Source organism: Dermacentor silvarum, chromosome 5 (assembly GCF_013339745.2).
Source record: "Dermacentor silvarum isolate Dsil-2018 chromosome 5, BIME_Dsil_1.4, whole genome shotgun sequence".
Lineage (NCBI taxonomy): Eukaryota > Metazoa > Arthropoda > Arachnida > Ixodida > Ixodidae > Dermacentor > Dermacentor silvarum.
In genome coordinates, this window is record NC_051158.1 from 184,842,155 (window position 1) to 184,859,993 (window position 17,839).

Genomic DNA, 17,839 nt, shown 5'->3' on the forward strand with positions numbered 1-17,839 from the left:
ATTCGGCGGCGTCGACAAAACTCACACCGTCGTTGCGAGCAAGGGCTTTGGTGAGAGCCGTGGCACGTGCTGTGCGGCGTGCGCGGTTGTATTCGGGGTGCATGTTTCTGGGGATAGGGTCAGCGTGAATCCAGGGTCGTATGGTGGAGGGAATCTGGTGTTTATGGCCGTGTTGATGGTGGTAGGTAATACCGAGCGAGGTAAGGATGTGGCGGCCCGTCGCTGTGAGTGTGAGTCTCTCCAGCTGAGAGCGGCGTTGGGCCTCGATGAGCTCATCCAGTGTGTTATGGAAGCCTAGTTGAAGGAGAAGGTCAGTGCTGGTGTAACCGGGGAGGCCGAGGGCTTGTTTATAGATACCGCGTAGGAGGATGTTCAGTTTGTTTTGTTCAGCCTTCTACCAATTTAGACACGCAGCAACGTAGGCGATGTGGCAAATTACGAATGACTGGATTAATCGGAGGAGATTCTCCTCTTTCATACCCCCACGGCGGTTGGAGACCCGCTTCAAAAGTCTCATGGTGTTGAATGCATTGACCTGGATTTTTGCGAGGGCCATGCCATTCGCTCCGTTCGCCTCTATAAGCATGCCGAGCACACGGATATTGGTGACGAGGGGGATGGGGCTGCCATCCGTGAGGTGAAGCGCTAAACGCCAATACGATGTCTTCGTATTGGCGTTTGGCGGTGGAATGTTTCGGACGGCAGCCACGGAGAGTAGGCCTGTAGAGGAGGAGTTCGGACTTCTCTGGAGAGCAGCGAAGCCCAGTGCCTTGGCGATAGGTCTCGACTGCTTCAATGGCGGATTGTAGCGCCGTTTCCATTTGGCCGTCACTGCCTTGATGGGCCCATATGGTGATATCGTCAGTGTAGATGGTGTGGTTGACACCGTCTACTTGCTGCAACTCCTTGGCAAGATCCATCATGACGAGATTAAAGAGCATTGGGGAGATAACGGAGCCCTGGGGGGTTCCCGCACTGCCCAGAGTCCGGGCGTCGGAGCGGAGATCCCCCACCGAGAGGAAGGCTGTGCGATTAGACAGAAAGTCTCTGACATACTTATAAGTGCGCGCACCGAGGTTAAGGCGTGAGATGCGGTCGAGAATTGTGGAATGGGCTATGCTGTCAAAGGCCTTTTTGAGGTCGAGACCGAGTATTGCTTTAGTAGTGCGGGTTCTACCTTCAAGTATATGGTGCTTAAGTTGTAGCATGGCGTCTTGGGTCGACAGGTGAGCCCGGAAGCCAATGACTGAGTGAGGATACGCAGCAGTGTCTTCCAGATGAGTGTTAATTCGGGTGAGGAAGGCATGCTCCATAACCTTTCCCACACATGAGGTTAGGAAGATGGGGCGAAGGTTCCCACTGATATTTAGACTTACCGGGACGGTGCTTCTGCCGCCGGGGATAATGATACATGCATATTGCGTGTTTCTTCTGGACGATGAGCGCGGGCTCCCAGACAAAGAAGACGAACTGCTTTTTGCTCTCGAGCTGGCGGCTCAACTGGCCAGCGCTGCAGCTATCCTTTGTAAATATACTTTGTAAATAGTCTCCAGTACTTAATCCTTCGTTCACGTAACAATATCATTTATATATAACAAAAAAGATGTCGCAGCTTCACCTGAAAGGCGAAGCATCAATTGCGATAGCAAATTTGTAGAGAGCTATACGGAGTAATGATATTAGCTTTATCAGCTGTATAAATTTGGACATCCAGCAGCACCGGCAACGCGCAGAACTGTTGTCGACGCCGTCGGCGTTTTTCCCGCGTTCGCTCAAAATGCCTGCGGCGTTGGTGACTGTTGCCGGAGCCTCTGATATAAATAGGCATTTGGTGCCGCAGCTAAACGTCGTCTCCCTTCCCTCCCCCTCCCCCACGGCCTCTCGTGCGTCGAAAGAAGGCGCGTTTGCTCTACATATATGATGATTGTAAAGGAGGAAAGAGACGCCTACTTCTGCAGCCCTTAAGGAAGCACGGCGCAGAACGCGCGCTTGTTCTCCGCCGTGCGTTCACTCGCCGTGAAAGAGCGCGTCCCTCGCGCCCTTTCACTCGCACATGTAGCGTTCGGCGGCGCGCGGCGACGATTTCATCTCGATTGACGTCATACGGAACCTCACGGCGACGGCGACGGCAGAAATCTGCTTCTGAGTGTCCATATAATTGCTATCGCAATAAACGAAATAGGGGCCAAGAACGATCCCTGTGGGACACCAGAATCGACAGCAGCTATATCAGAGGTTGGTTTATTTACAGTAACAAACTGATAGCGGTTTGTAAGGTAGGCTTTAATCCATGCTAATACTTTATCATTTTTAAACACCGCTCCTAGCTTATGAAGCAATTTAACATGAGACACCCATGAGACTGCCTAGGTGTCAGCTGATGAGATTATCAAGGCCTTACATGTAACAAAAATGGGACCAGTGACACATCAGCTGCACCGTAAGGCAGTAAGGCAGGCCACATGCAGTCAGCCAACATTGCATGTTGTTAATGTAGCAACCTGAGAAAATCAAGGTAGCCTTCATGCCAAGCTGCCAACTCACTTGAGCCTCTTGAGGTAGGTCGCATAATTCCCATCGTCTGTGAGCTTCTTGAGACGCTTCTTCTTAGGCGATTCTTCGGCCCGTCTGCTGGTCGCCCTCTTGGCTTGTCGCCCCTTCCTCTCTAAACAAAGCAGAGATTCATGTTGAGTTGCCAACAACATGCTCCAGTTACAAACACAGTAAATTGGCCTGCTACTACAGTCGAACCCATTTATAAGGAAACCAGTTATAACGAATTACTGTTATAACTGACCACATTTTACTGCACTTTTCATTCTCTGACCCCGCCTATGCAAACTGCATCCAGATTTAACAAACATTTTCAACAGCACCATACTGTTACAACGACCACTTCAAACCTGCTCGCAGCAAATGGAGGGTGCACAGCAGCGTGTCCCCCGCTCCAGACCAACCGCCACAAAGATACTACCAGCAAGATGAGTGAGCACAGCGCGCAGATTCCAGAAACCGCAACGAAAGACACTTGCTTTCAACCATGCTAGGTAACCATGCTTTCAAGGCATGCTTCCAATGTGGTTCAGGGCAAGCAGTACAGCAGCGATGACCTCCGAGAAAGCTGGCACACACCAGTTCAATATCGGAGGCCACGACGGCGGCACTCTCGTTTTTGCGCAGTTCTCCATGGGGCAAAGCATGGCAACTGGTGCACTAAGCTTATTTAGCCAATTTGGACCAACAACGGCAGCTCGCACATTGCTATTTTATTGTTGTTGTGGATATTCATACAGTCCGAGTTGGCGTGAACAGGACACGATGCACCACTGCCATGGAAAGTCAGCGGTTACTACACCATTATCGAGAGATCATGACATTCAACTATGGAACTTCTTCGGCCAAAGTGACAGAGAATGTCGCAGTCCTCGGCGTGCATGTGGCTGATGCTGCAGCCGTAACGGCAAAACCTGTGTGAAATGACAGCATGCTGCAGTTGTTTGCGCTTCCAGCCAACAAGAATGCTTCACAATCGTATGCCAAATCCACTCGTGTCCAGCTGATAGTGAAGCTCTCAAACAAAAAAATGGTGACAGCAGCGCTTGTACTTTTGAAATGGCTGGTGATCGGAACCTGCCGGGCGCCATTTTGAGAGCAATGACGCCGCATTTGATTTTGTAGATTACGTTTTTAACGGAAACTTGCACCTACCTAGATACGGGAAAAAGCCGGGAAGAAAAATGAAGACAATGAAAATCCGATTTGCTGAGCAAAGTGGTGTCAAATCGTAACTGCCGACGCCAGCTTCAGTGTCGTTAATATTTGCATGTTTTGAAGGACAAGTTCACAACGAATAACAAACTACTGATACAACGACCACTTTCCACAGAACTATCAAGTTTGTTGGAAGCAGGTTGGCGTTTAAATGAATTCAACAGTTGCGCAACAACTGGAAGTTATATCAGTAGTTGCTTCTATGACTCGCACTCCAAAACACGTAAAAAATTAACGAAGCTAAAGCATATTTATTTGGAAGCTGTGGTTCGACACCCCTTCGGTCTGAAAATTGGATTTTCAGTTTCCAGCACCTAGCTGTAAATTTTTATTAACCATTAGACGGTTATTGCATTACTTGCCGATCTTATGTTTGATATTTCAGGCAAATTCGACACCACTGGTTATCGAGAGGTGCTGCCATCTCTATGGAGTTGCCCCAAGTCATTTGAAATTGCACTTCACTCACAGTGGCGCGAAACTAGACTTGTACACGCACAACATTTGCTACCTCCAACGCATGCTATTGACAACGCAATAGAAGATACTACTGTTTTTTACGGCTGCCGCTATCATGCTTCTGGTAGCTTACATACAGCCCTGCGTGGCTGAAGTTCACAGATACCAATACATTTTCTGATTCTCTGCCTTCGGTTGTGCTTCGTTTATTTTGGTATGGCCAAGCATGATGCGTCTTCTTGCGGCGACAGCCCAAACTCTTCTTCTTCTGATGAAACATGTTTTTGGGACAACAAATTGAGAGCCATAAATTTTGCTGAACATTTTTATTTTACTGGACAGCGTATCTCTTACTGCACAGCATATTCACATGTGTGCTTGTTTATCTTTCTCGGGTGACCGCTTTTCCACGGCTAACAAACGTTAAACATTATCGCTCAGCGCAGGACGCACCTGTATGTATCGGAAAATTCTTGAATGTTATCAATGGTTCTATACGTTGCCTGTTGTCACTAAAGGCGGTGCGAGTAATGTGTTTTTGAGACAAAATATTGCTTGGAATAAATTTTTGCTCTAATCATGAGTTTTCAATCATGTCCTACTACAGTCGAATCTGGATATATCGAATCTGCAGGGGACCCCAAAAACATTCGATATAGGGGTAATTTGAGATACCTATAAAATAAAAATTTTCTGAAACATTTCTGAAGGCGATTTTGCTGCTGTTCATTATACACAATATGTGGGTTCGATATATCCGGGTTCGACTGCAATGGAAACTGCCATGAAAAAATAAGGTCACAGTTTATGCAAAAGAATGCGACCTTCAGAGTTGCATTGCAGTGTAGCTCCCCTAGAACAGTGCCTGCTTCCAATCGCCTGTCACTTGAAAATTGCAGGTGCAGCTGCCACCATTTATTGCTGACAAGCTCACAATATATTTTGCTATAAGTGGGACATGAGCAGATTCTGTGAATGAGAGCAAAGCATTATCACTGGCAGGAAGCAAGAACTACTGTGGCATGCCACCCCACTTCGCTGTTACGGCGATTGTGCATGGCCGAGACATGCAGCGACCCTACTCTTTGATGAGCCCTTGAGGGTTCGGCCAGACGAGGCTCAGCAGATCGTGCCGACAGCTGTAAAGTTACATTTTCTATCTCATGTTAGCCACAATAACTATGAAGTTCGAAAGGTTAGCTTGTCACTGCAAACCACTGTCAGCAATTGGCAACAACATAAATGAAATGTGGACAAACTGTCATGTCCTGCAAAAAAATTCAGTAAGTTGGTAGGGATACTGAAATGGAAGCGCATGTAACCAAACGTGTCTGCACACATACTGCTATCGTTACAATGGAATAACGCTCCTGACTTGGCTGCACCCATGATTTCGTTACACAGTTAAACCTTGGTGTAGCAAACTTCAATATAACGAAATTCTCAATATAACGAAGTATTTACCTTTCCTTAACTCCTTGCCCATAGAACGCCCCGTATTTAGAACCTCAATAAAACGATGTGTGTTTACCCACAATTTCAATATAACGAAATTACACTTGCAGCCGTGAAAGAATACCGAGACAATAAATGCAAGCTTCCGCAGCTGGTCAAATGGTTGAACAACAAGTGCCCTTTTCTAGCGCAGCCGTGGCTCAGCATGGTTGTGAGCGCGCCCAGGTAATCTGCCGCACGTGCAAAGCGTGGGCGTTGCTGCATTCCCACTGCTGGATGTTGCGTAATCTCGAGATGCATTGAAGCATTCGCTCCCTGCTGCCGGCACTATTCCTAATAGCGTCGTCCCACTCCAGGTGACACTATCAACTGCGGGCGCAGAGTGGATGCGAAAGCATGGCTGACTTGGCTTCGTACTGCCGATGTGAAGATATTGTTACACTGCTCTGCACAACATCGAGGAAGAGGAGCACGAGCTTGGGGCTGAAGAAGACGACGCTTCAGTGACTGGCCGGTCGTGTCTATCCTTGTCAATTGTGTACATAATGTGACGGAAGTGAGATAGAGGCGAAGGATATATTTGCAAAATACATACAGAGGAGGCTAGGGCAAGAGATGTCCGATCCGGCCCAAGAGCTAGCGTCTTCCTCGTCTTTGTCACTCTGCCAAGCATCGCGTTGATCCATGTATGGATCGCTCCGTAACAATATTGTAAATACATTTCCCTTCTTGCTTCATCCCTCCGTCACAATACTGTCCACACTGTATGAAACAGTATGCTTAGTCGCCGACTATCAAATTCAACAAAATGAATTTTTTGCTGAATCAAATCTGATGTTTCCAACTGCCCAATAATTCGGAAAATTGTGCGGCCTCTTCTGTGTAAGAAAAATTCATCGGCGACAGTACTATTTGCATAAAAAATGGAATTTAAATAAAACAATATTTTGATATAATGAAGCAAATTGCTGATTTTACCGACTTGGTTATATCGAGGTTTAACTGTATTGACATGTGTACTTATTTATCCTTTTCTCAGAGACTGTATTTCACCCACAAACAACTTCAAGTTATCACTCGGTGCAAGACACGCCTGCATAATTGGAATTGCTGGAATGTTATCGATGGTTCAATCCATTGTCTGTTGTCACCGAAGCTTGTATAATCTAACTGTATGCACAACGCGAATTGTGTAGTACTTTCTGGAAGACACGCGGGCACCAGCAATAACTCTGGAAACTTCAATGACTGACATATAAAAGCCGACACGCCTCACCAGCAGATGTGTTCGCCGCTTTCATTGTGCTTCGAGTGTCACTTATTTTGTGGGCACAAGTTCGCCCAATAAAAAGTTATCTTCACCATTCACAGTTTTGCTATTGTGATATTGATGGTCAATACGACATGACATCTGGTGGAGCTGCTAGCGTGTTCATGTACCGGAGGCCCCCGCAAAGCCGAGATCCAAGCCCGAACCCCAAAGACAACACCGACGTCGCCAACAACCAGCGAGCAAGCCACAAGCTGCAAGGACTGTCTCCGAGCACAAACTTTTACCCGAGCCGACCAGAAAGATTGTGGTATGTCAACTATCACGAAGATGGATGCAACATCCCCTGCAGCCATCATGCTGAAGCAGCCCAGGGAGCAACCATGGAGCTTCGTCGGACGACCCGGAAACCTGGCTTGAGACATTCAAAAGGATCTCAGTCTTCAATAACTGGACCTCTGACGATAAGCTGTGCCATGTGTCCTTCGCCTTGGAATATGCCATGAGGACTTGGTTCGAGAACTGGGAGTCCACCCTTACAACGTGCAGGGGTGGGACTGCCCAAAGTCATTTCGGAGTAATTTTTGGAGCAAGTAAAATTGCGTTTAGGAGCAGTTTGGCGCAGACAAAATTGCATTTTGCAGCAGCTTGGAGTGGAATACATTTCATTTTGAAGCACTTTCGAGCAGGCCAATCTGAATTTTGGTGGAATAATGGAATATGGTAGCGCAATTCGAAACTACGATGAAACAGAGAATAAACCAACACAAAGCGCGTAGTAGAAGCACGCTTTGTAGAAATAGCGTACTACAATATGCAAGAATGGGTCAAGCGGCGGCACGGCGCATGTTTTCCTGTAAAGCCTAAAACATCGGTGGCACTACGATCGAACTATATATTCTCGCACCGATGCTCATGATGATAGCAGAAAATCTTCTCAAATTATGTTGAACAATCGACGCGCTAACATAATTTCTGGGTCACCATATGTCTCTGCAGACCCAGAGAGCTACACTCAACCCTGAACATGTATAACGTAAAAGTATTGTAATATGTCTTTGTTGACATAGCAATTATATATGGACACTCCAGGTGAATTTCTGCCGTCGTCATCGTCGCCATGATGTTCTGTGTAAAGTTCAGGGGCGATAACATCGCCGCGCGCCATATGCTGTATTTGCGAGAGAAAGCGTGAAAGGGTAAGCCGACAATGACGGCTCAATCTCGCACAAACTAGAGAGGAAAGTGGGGAGGAAGCGCGCTGTCTTCGGTCGCGCACAAGGCACCGTGAGGGAGGAGGGGGCCATTCTCCGGCGGCGGTTGCGTATGGCACGGCAGCGCGGGCCCTATCTTGAAAGCGCGTGCTTGAAAGCGATCTGTGATGGAGACACAGTGCGAGTGCTCATAGCTTCGTGCACGCTGTGTTTTCGCCGCTTAGTTCGCATTGAAGAGAGAGGTAGCACGAATGTCAATTCGCTCGCTGCTGATGCTGCACTTCCTCACTCGAGCATTTAGACAGTGAGTCTGCACGGTCATCGAGTGAGATGTGTTCATGTTTGCTTGTGCGTGCGTGACACCATGCTTGTTAATTTAGTTAGTAAGCGAATGTTTACAAGTTTGCAGATTATCTTCATGTAGCGCCAAAGCACACGGACGTAGAAGAAGAACGGAGACACACACAGGCGCTAACTTCCAACAACGATTTTAATTTCCGGGACGGACGCCACTTTTATACCCTCAATTTTTCCTTTCATTCCCCACTTACTTCACAGGCCCCTGTCTGCTCAAACGGCACATGATAGTCAACAGCGACCGGCTAGCGTAACTTACAACCTTTCTAGTCCGTCAGTCCTCTGCACAAGCACGGCGCCAAGTCATAACCTGCTTGCGTCGGTGTGCACTTCGGTATCGCCGTTTTCGTCGAAATGTGCAAGTATTGGCAGTGATTGCAGGCGTCACTTAAGTTCTTCAAAAGTTTCGATTTGCGGCGTATCCCACTTGAACTCGACGTCGGCCTTCGTGAGGTACATCAGTGGCTCAGCAATCCGCGAAAAGTCCTTGACGAAGCGCCTGTAATAGACGCTTGTTGTGCTGTAACAGCCCAACATTGTGCTGTAATAGCACAATAGTTGTGCTGTAATAAGCACAACGAATGCGGCGAACACAGTCGGCGATCGTCGAAATCTGATCAGCGGTGAAACACGCTGGCTTTTATACATGAGTCATCGAATGTTCCAGATTAATCCCTGGTACCCCCAGTGTCTTCCAGAAAGTTCTAGACAATTCGAGTCGGTCATATAATCAGATAACATAAGCGTCGGTGAAAACAGGCAACAGAAAGAAGCATCGATAACGTTCGAGAAGCTTCCCATGCAGGCGCGTCCTGCGCCGAGCGATAACGTTTAACATTTGTTAGCCGGTGGAAAGCTGCTACCGGTGAAAGATGTATACGTGTCAATATAGCCACTACCAATGGCTGCCTCGCACGCGCTTCGAGCCTGGCTACTCTTTAGCCTAGCTGCCGTAGCTTCCTCCGTGTGCTGCCGTACACATGCTTAGGCATTAGTCTACCGTCTGTCTTCCCGTTTTCTGCGTCTGCTTTATCAGCATGAAGTGCCGAGTTCAGCATGATACCGCACTTAAAAATGAAAATGATCATGTGTGCAGAGACGGACAGAAATCGGGCCGCATCACGGTAGTTCGGAAAATCGGAAACTCGCAAGCGGAACTGACGCAAACAGAAGGAGAGGATTTTCACCAGCAAACCAACGCGGAAGAGCTTCAGTGGACCGAAGCAAGACGTATCCTACGACAATCCACTTCAGTGATACGATCGCCTTGGCCCTATCATGAAAGGAATCTGCGACAGGAAAAGTCCACCACGCGCTGTGTTTTCACCGCTTATAGGTCGTTGAAGCGAGAGTCATGCTAGCAGGAAGGTCAATTTGCTCGCCGCGCTTCGTTACTCCAGCATTTGGACAGTTCGTTTCCGCAGTCAACGAGTCAGATGTGTTCCTGTTTGCTTGTGCACACGTGACACCGTGCTATTAATTTATTTAGTAAGCGAATGTTTGCAAGTTTATACGGCAGATAAAACTGCTATCCTTACTTCGTATAGCGGTCTACTAATTTGCTATCGCATTCGATGCTTCGCCTTTCGGGCGAAACTGCGACTTTTTTTATTCATCGCAACTTCAGTGCATTGGGAGGAAATCTGTTTTTCCAAATGAGAGAAAGTTGTATTTCTGTGTGAAAGCATGAGGTGCGCGGTACTGTAAAGAACTTTTTTTGTCATCAAGGAAAACAGAAGTGCGTTACAATCGAGGGCGCATTAGAATTGAGTAAATACAGTATCTCCCAATTTTGCAACCATATGCGCTTCAGTTATTTCATGAATGAGCTGCGCCCTGCCACGCGACACAATCGTGCAATCGTCCTCGATTGGTTTGCAGCCATGATAGCGACAATGAATCGCCAAGAACCCACCGATGCCATTTTTCATGTTATTGCGGTGTTCGCGGAGCCAATCATTGAGGCAACACCCAGTTTGACCGACATATTGCTTCCCACATGAAAGCGGGCACCTGAAAAATGACACCGGTGGGTTCTTCGCGATTCATTGTCGCGATCATGGCTGCAAACCAATCGAGGACGATTGCACGATTGTGTCCAGTGGCAGGACGCAGCTCATTCATGAAATAACTGAATAACGAGATGATTGCGAAATTGGGAGATAAGTGAATTAGTTTCCCTTTACTGGCTCTCAAAAAAAAAGAACTAAGTTTTTTCGAGACAGCATCACTTGACTCATAACTATGTTACACGAATGCGCAATCCTTTTTTCTTCATGTAAGCGCAGGCACAGTCTATGCTGTTTCACATATATAAACCGATTCAGTGGCACAATAAATTTAGTTGAAAGTTTGTGTTGGTCTGTGCAGGGGCGGATCCAGGTTTTTTCTGAGGGGGGGGTCAGCTTCTGTCAATGATGATGATGATAGTAGCCTTTCTTATTTACCGAAATTTACCGTTTCTGCTCACGATAAACCCGCGTTTTATACGTCTAGAGCAACACCTGTAGCCCACCATGGTGGCTCAGTCAGCTCAGGCGTTGCGCTGCTGAGCACGAGATCGCGGGATCGAATCGCGGCCGCGGCGGCCGCATTTCGATGGAGGTTGAAATGCAAAAACGCCCGTGTGCTTGCGTTGTAATGCACGTTAAAGAACCCTAGGTGGTCAAAATTAATCCGGAGCCTTCCACTACGGCGTGCCTCATAATCAGAACTGGTTTTGGCACGTAAAACCCCAGAAAGAGGAAGAAGACCTGTAGCGAAGCCAGATATCGGTTTCTCCGAGCTTATAGGAAAAGGACGTTACCCAATACAGCCATGTGCTTGGCGGCTGTGCCTGATAATACAGGGTGTTCAAAACTAAGCTTTATGCTTTTCTTAAAATTAGGCACTGGGAGGCACGCGAAGACCACCCGTGCAGATAAGTTATGTAGCCAGAGGGGTCACAAAGTCAGATGATAATAGTCGCTGTGAACAGTCCAATTAATTAAAATTGAACAATCTTTTTTGTCGACTGCAGTAAGTGGGTATGACTGTATTGAAAACTTAGAGGCAGTCGTGTTTCTTACTGCAGTCAATAAAAAGTTAATTATTCAATTTTAGTCAATTCGGCTGCTGACAGCGATAATTATCACCTCACTTTGTGTCCCCCTGGCCACATAACTTATTTGCGCAGGTGCTCTTCACGTGCCTCCCAGTTCCTAACTTTAAGAAAACCATAATGCTTAATTTTGAACACCTGGTATATCTAGCCTGTATTGTTTCTTAAAATAAAATTTGGGATGATCTGTTGCAGGTTCGTTATAAATGCGTAAGCACGGGCCCGTCTTTGGAGTTCTGTTGGGACACATTGATTTCCTTAAGGAGATTCTTTGTGTTCGGCTGAGACACCTTCCTTTGCTTTGGAGCTCCAACGCAGCAACTACTACGCTTGTTGTTTACGATATGCGAATCGCCGCGTATGAAGACTCACGACGCCACCTACAAGAAGAACGATGCGTTCTAGTAGCCGAGAGCGCGAGCTAGCATCTTCATGTTTTGTTTCCTGCGCGACGTCATCCTTTTACACAAGGCGCGCAACTGCTCCCGTTTCTCTAACCACGCGACGCCATCCCTGGCCCGCGCGCTGGCGTTGACCGCTGACGTCACGCTCCCCCACTTCGCAACCGCTGCTCGAGACTTCGCCCCGCTCCGCGAGAACGCCCACTCAGATAAACGGATCCAGCGGCTTTGACCCTACTATGCCTAATGTACGGCAATAAAACTGCGAAGTTACAATGAAAAACTTGTAGCGTACGAACGGTACTGTGCTCGTATTGGATATTGTCAACGTGTCACTGTGATCACAATGAGTGCTACAGTTAAAAAAGTTGCCCATGCGTAGTTAGTTTAGCTGCTAGTTGTTATTTATACAGGGTTTGTCCGAAAAGTAATGTCAGTGAGTCGATTAAAAAGAAATTATTGATCAGATTGGTACAACACAATAAAATGTTTCAAAATAGGCTCCTCCTGCGTCGTTACATTGCGTCTAGCGAGATTTCCAACCATCGAAGGCGTCACGGTATAGGCCTCCTCAGGAATGTCCTTTAGGGCCTTGGTGCAAGCCTCTTCGACTTTGCCAACTGTCGCGAAATGATGTCCTTTCATGTGAATTGTGCAGAAAGAAGAAGAAGCCTGGGAGAGCCACGTTGGGACTGTAGGGTGGCTGGGGAACTGTTGACATCTTTCAATCGGCCAGGAAGCGGGTCACGAGGAAGGCGGTGCAGGCTGCATGGTACGTTGTCATGGTGAAGTTTCCAATCGCCCCCGATATCAGGCCGGGTGCGATGAATCCTTCGTTTGAGTCGCTTGAGCACTTTCACGTAGAATTTGGCGTTCACGGTTGTGCCGTGGGGTACAAACTCATGGTGGACAAGGCCACTGATGTCAAAGAACACAATCAGCATGGTCTTGAACTTTGACTTGCTAATTCTGGCCTTCTTGGGGCGAGGGGACGCCAAGCTGTGCCACTTGGCACTTTGCCTTTTTGTTTCGGGGTCGTATTCAAACATCAAAGTCTTGTCACCTGTGATGACATTGTCCAAAACGTGGGGGTCACTTTCGCACAAGTCCCAAACCTCCTGTCATGTTTCAACTCGGCTTGATTGTTGGTCGTCCATTAATATTTTGCGCAAGGTCTTCGTGCACACTTTTCACATTTGAAAATTATTCGTCAAAATCTCGTGAACGGTGCTTTTTCGAATGTTTACTGTCTGCGTGCCACTAAACGGACACCCAAACGAGGGTCTGAGTAGAAAAGATCTCTCGCGCGCGTCACATTTTCGTCGCTGATGGTCGTTGATGGCGGTACAGCGTGGGCTTCATCGCTGACCTCTTCACAACTTTCTAAAAAGGCGTTGTGCCCCCGGTAAACTTGACGTTCTGACAAATAATTATCACCAAAAGCTGTCTTTATCATTGGAAAAGTTTCCACTGCAGACTTGCCGAGTTTCACACACAACTCGATGGCAATCCTTTGTTCCAACGAGCGCTGCATTACGGCTTGCACGGTAAATAAAAATGAGTTGACGAAAAACCTTGTCCTTACTCTCCAGATTGTCGCAGACGACTGAGCGACCACGCGTGCGTATGCTAACTTCCCCTTCCACCAATCCCAACTGGTCTTAGCGCGCTGCGACGTTTAGTCGCTTCACAATATAATCACTGACATTTCTTTTCGGACAAACACTGTATATGAACACTTCAGCAAGTGATCTCTTTCATTAAGCAGGTTGGTCGCGGAACTGATGACAGCCAATGAGGCAACCGGGGGCAACTAAGTTGATCAGGCGCGAAGGCGCTCGCCCGGACATCGGCGTGCTTGGCAACATCGTTCATTCGACGCCACCGACGGGACGAGTAAGGCACCGCCGGCGCCAGGAGGTCCAAGGTGTTCATGAGAAAAAATAACTACGGCAACTTCGCGACACCACACTCTGACGGAATACAACTAAGCTTGTGAGCGAGCTACCTTTACTTCTATACATGGATAATATCACTGGTACTCGCGAAAAATGCTCTTCAAGAATGCTGGTGGCCATATTTTTTTGCGACAGGGCCATCCCCCTGTCAGCGAGGGGGCGATGCAGAAATCTGAGGGGGGGGGGTCAGAACATCCGGACATCCCCCCTGGATCCGCGCCTGGGTCTGTGTTCTTCTTTTCTCACGTCCATGGCTTTTTGTTGCGCTATAATACTTGAGTAACGCTTTTATTTACTGAATGAACCAGGAAAATCGTGTTTCAATTTTGCACAAACGCAATGTGGAAGCTGTGATTCTCATCATCTCGTGACTGATTAGCGCTCGCAGCGGCAAAGGGCTCGCTACTTCTTTGACAGCACGGCTGCACTCACCTTCATCTGAGACGCGCTTTTCACCACCGCGCGCACATCCCGATTATTTTTTCGCCAGTGTCACCATGTCGCCGCCCATTACAATGTAGACGGTGTTCTTAATCCTCGACAGCTTTGCAAAGAGTAAAAACGAAACTATTATTTGCCGCAACCGCGGCCGCTGTCTACACAATCATGGACGGCGACCTTGCAGTTCTGAAGGGGCGTGACCAACACGCGCACCGAGTAAAAACGAAACTACCATTTGCCGCAACTGCAGATAAAACTGCGGTTGCTATCGACGTGATCACAGATGGCGGCTACTCAATTATGAAGGCACGCAGCCGACGCAGTTCTATGCATAGCGTTAAATGCAAGAATAAAGGCTTTAAAGACACAAAGCGTTCCAGCATTACTGAATTCCACTACGATTTTCACTGATGACTATGGCGATGCGAACTCCGTCGGTGGACGCTAACGCTGTTTTGGATCTAGCACGGCTTCTCCTCAAGCCCTAGTCGCCGTTCATCTTCCCGGAGCGGTCCCCGCTCGCACAGTCCTCGAAGCTCACCTATTTGCTGGTATTATTGCACTTTCCAGCACCATGACCGCCAGTGCAATTTCCCGTGCAACTGGTCGGGAAAGAAGCCGCGAGATAACTGACGGCAACATGTGACTTTGCCATACAACTCAGCCACCTTTTGTCATGGATCACATTTCCGGCCTGCGCTTTCTCGTAGACACGGGTGCTGAGGTCAGCGTATTTCTGTCCTCCAAGCATGACCGCACTTCCAAGTCACCAGGACCTACACTTCGTGCAGCGAACTCTACCTCTGTCGCCACGTATCACTGCACTTTCCAGCACTACGCCACACACGCTGTAAAACAGATAGGTGGAGATGCTTATCGCAATAGCATTGGCGGCGGCAGAAGCCAATGCTATGCTACGTACAACAACCCACCCAATTTGCCAGAAGGGGAAACTTCCCACGTACTAAGTGACAGCTGTGGTTACAAGAGCATTACACGTTTTCCACCTTGGCCGGGAGCAGTGCTGGCACTCAGGGCTAACCTTGTACACCCAAACAAGTGGAGAGAGGGATGACACCACACCAGGTGGAGCACTGCACAGGAACATCCACTTTCATTTTTCCATTACCTTATCGTTTCCATATTTCAATTGAAGCAATCCCTACGCATTTGTTGGCCTCATATGGTTGTGACAAACAAACGTGGGGTCCCTCGGTTTGCCCTGCTTCTCCATGCTTTTAAACAGCATTGATCACCAAATTAGCCAATACTATACTACCATTCCTACCAGGGGCCAGTGAATTTTAAATCCACTGAACGCACGGGTGTTGTACGCCTGATTGAAAATTTAAAGTTATCTGCTTTCTTTGGTGTTGACGCTACAAATTCAAAGATGTTGAAGAACACCAAACTTCACTTGTCCATACTTCTTGCAGCACTCTTCATGCAGTCATTGTACTTTATCAAGTGACTGGAAGGAGGGGAAGGTGATTTCGTTGCATGAATGAGGTAAAGCGCAAGAGCCCATTTATTACAGGCCTATATCATCGACAAGTGAGGGGAATAGCCAAAAGCGTTTTGGAACAGGAAAAATGACGATTTGTAGCAGCTGCCCGATGTTTTTTAGCAGGTTGCAAAAAAGAAGAAAAACAGGACAAAAGCAGTATTCATTGCTTTTATTATGTGGTTGCCCAATAAGTTTGTCATACTATATGCCCTTTAAGAAATGACTAGCCTAACTATTGTTAAAATGAAGTGCTAAAAACAGTGCAAGCATGAGTTCATTGACAGCATATTAATGCAAGCTTTTATCAAAGAAGCACCAAAGTATGAAACATGATGGGAACAAAAAGACAAAACATGAATGTCAGCTGCATGGAAATTCACTACGCTTTGTTCCCCTTATCTGCAGCATCCAAGTGATAAATACTTTCACTCATTTTTTGTCTTGCTTGAACAAGTATTGCCTGGCCACTCAATGTCTGAGAAGTTCTTCAGCTTCAAGCCCCACTAAATCAACAATTTGGCATTTTTTAACATTCGTTCTACCTCATCCACTTCCTTCTTAGCTTGGTTTTTTTCTCACATTCACATTGGTTGAGACGCGACAGTGTTAAGGGCCCCGTGTGGCAGAAAATCCGGCGTCGGCGTTAAGCATCGGTGCCTGGTGGAAATAATCATGCTGAACCACCCCAACCACACAGGCCCTCGGCATTGCGCAAGGCATTAGTGAACAAAAATTGAATTTTTCAAAGTAAAATCCGACAAAAAGATTGGAAAGTACGACTTAATCGCAACCTACAGGCGTGATAGCGTCAAATTGTACTTTGAATGTACGAGAAAAAAGCCTGATAAGTAGCCAGGCATCTTTAAATGCTATCACTTTCCACTCTTAAAGGCGAAGCTTACGCATCCTCCAATTCTGATGGTGTGTCGCTGTACTTTGGTTCTAGGCAACATTGAGGGGAATGTTGAAAACCAAGCCTTTCTAAATTTTGGACTTGCGCGTACCTCGGGGCAACAGCAAACAATTAATAAAATAATAGAAAAAAAGGTCCTAGGGCCTTCTCATTTTGATACGAGACGGCTTAAATTGCTCCTGTAAAAATGTCTTCGTAACAATCCATTTGTGTCTAAAAGTGAAGCCAACTTTAAGGGGATCAGTGTAAGCTTGGTCTTTGTAAACTGGCTTTTGCACGTTGTGTGTTGCAGTGAAGTCTACTCGAAGAAAAATTTGATGCGAACGGCGCCCGATAACGCTATCGCGTTCCACTCTTAAAGGAGAAGCTTAAGAGTCCTCCAAATATTTGCTCTGCATCTGTACAAAGCCGCTTTGGTGCTCTCTGTTCAACTACAAGGCGCTCCGCATATCATTTTGATGCCCCCTTGACAGCCCTGATGACATCTGCATTAACTGAAAACAGACACGGATTGCAGTCAGACCTCTTTGCATAGACAAGATGTGATGAATGCCTTATGCCCGACAGAGACAGATATGACTTGTCATGCAGGACTCTCGAATTTTAACTAAACCCACGCTCGACATCAGCGTTACCATGTGGAAGTGATAGTTGTGCCTTGACTAGATTTGACAGAAGTGGATATTTTGGCCTACCTTGAGCATCCTTCGTAACAAAAACTTGATGCCAGTATCTGTTAAGTGGTTTATCACAACCCGCAGTTAACTTGTCCAAACTGAGCACTATTACTTCAACAAGAAGAGATGAAATTATCCGTCCCTGACAGTTCCGGACTGCCCGAGGCGGGGATTTCAGCCATTGCGTGTTGCGTATTAAGCGCCTCGGGCAGTCCTGGACAGCCCAGGATGACAAGTCGAAGAGACCCACTGGCCATGTGGTGGCTATGATATTGTTACGAGAGAAAAACAGGGTTTATTGAACAGGATTCAGGGC

At 47.1% G+C, this 17,839-nt stretch overlaps 1 protein-coding gene across 1 annotated transcript in view; it reads right to left on the reverse strand.

Annotated features, from left to right (window-relative positions):
* Window positions 1-17,839, reverse strand: part of LOC119454634 (DNA excision repair protein ERCC-6) — a 339,000-nt gene that overhangs the window by 248,774 nt on the left and 72,387 nt on the right. Inside the window, exon 6 of the mRNA XM_049668141.1 lies at window positions 2,545-2,665. Within this exon, the coding sequence (XP_049524098.1) occupies window positions 2,545-2,665 (121 nt within the window). The remainder of the gene's footprint in view (window positions 1-2,544; window positions 2,666-17,839) is intronic.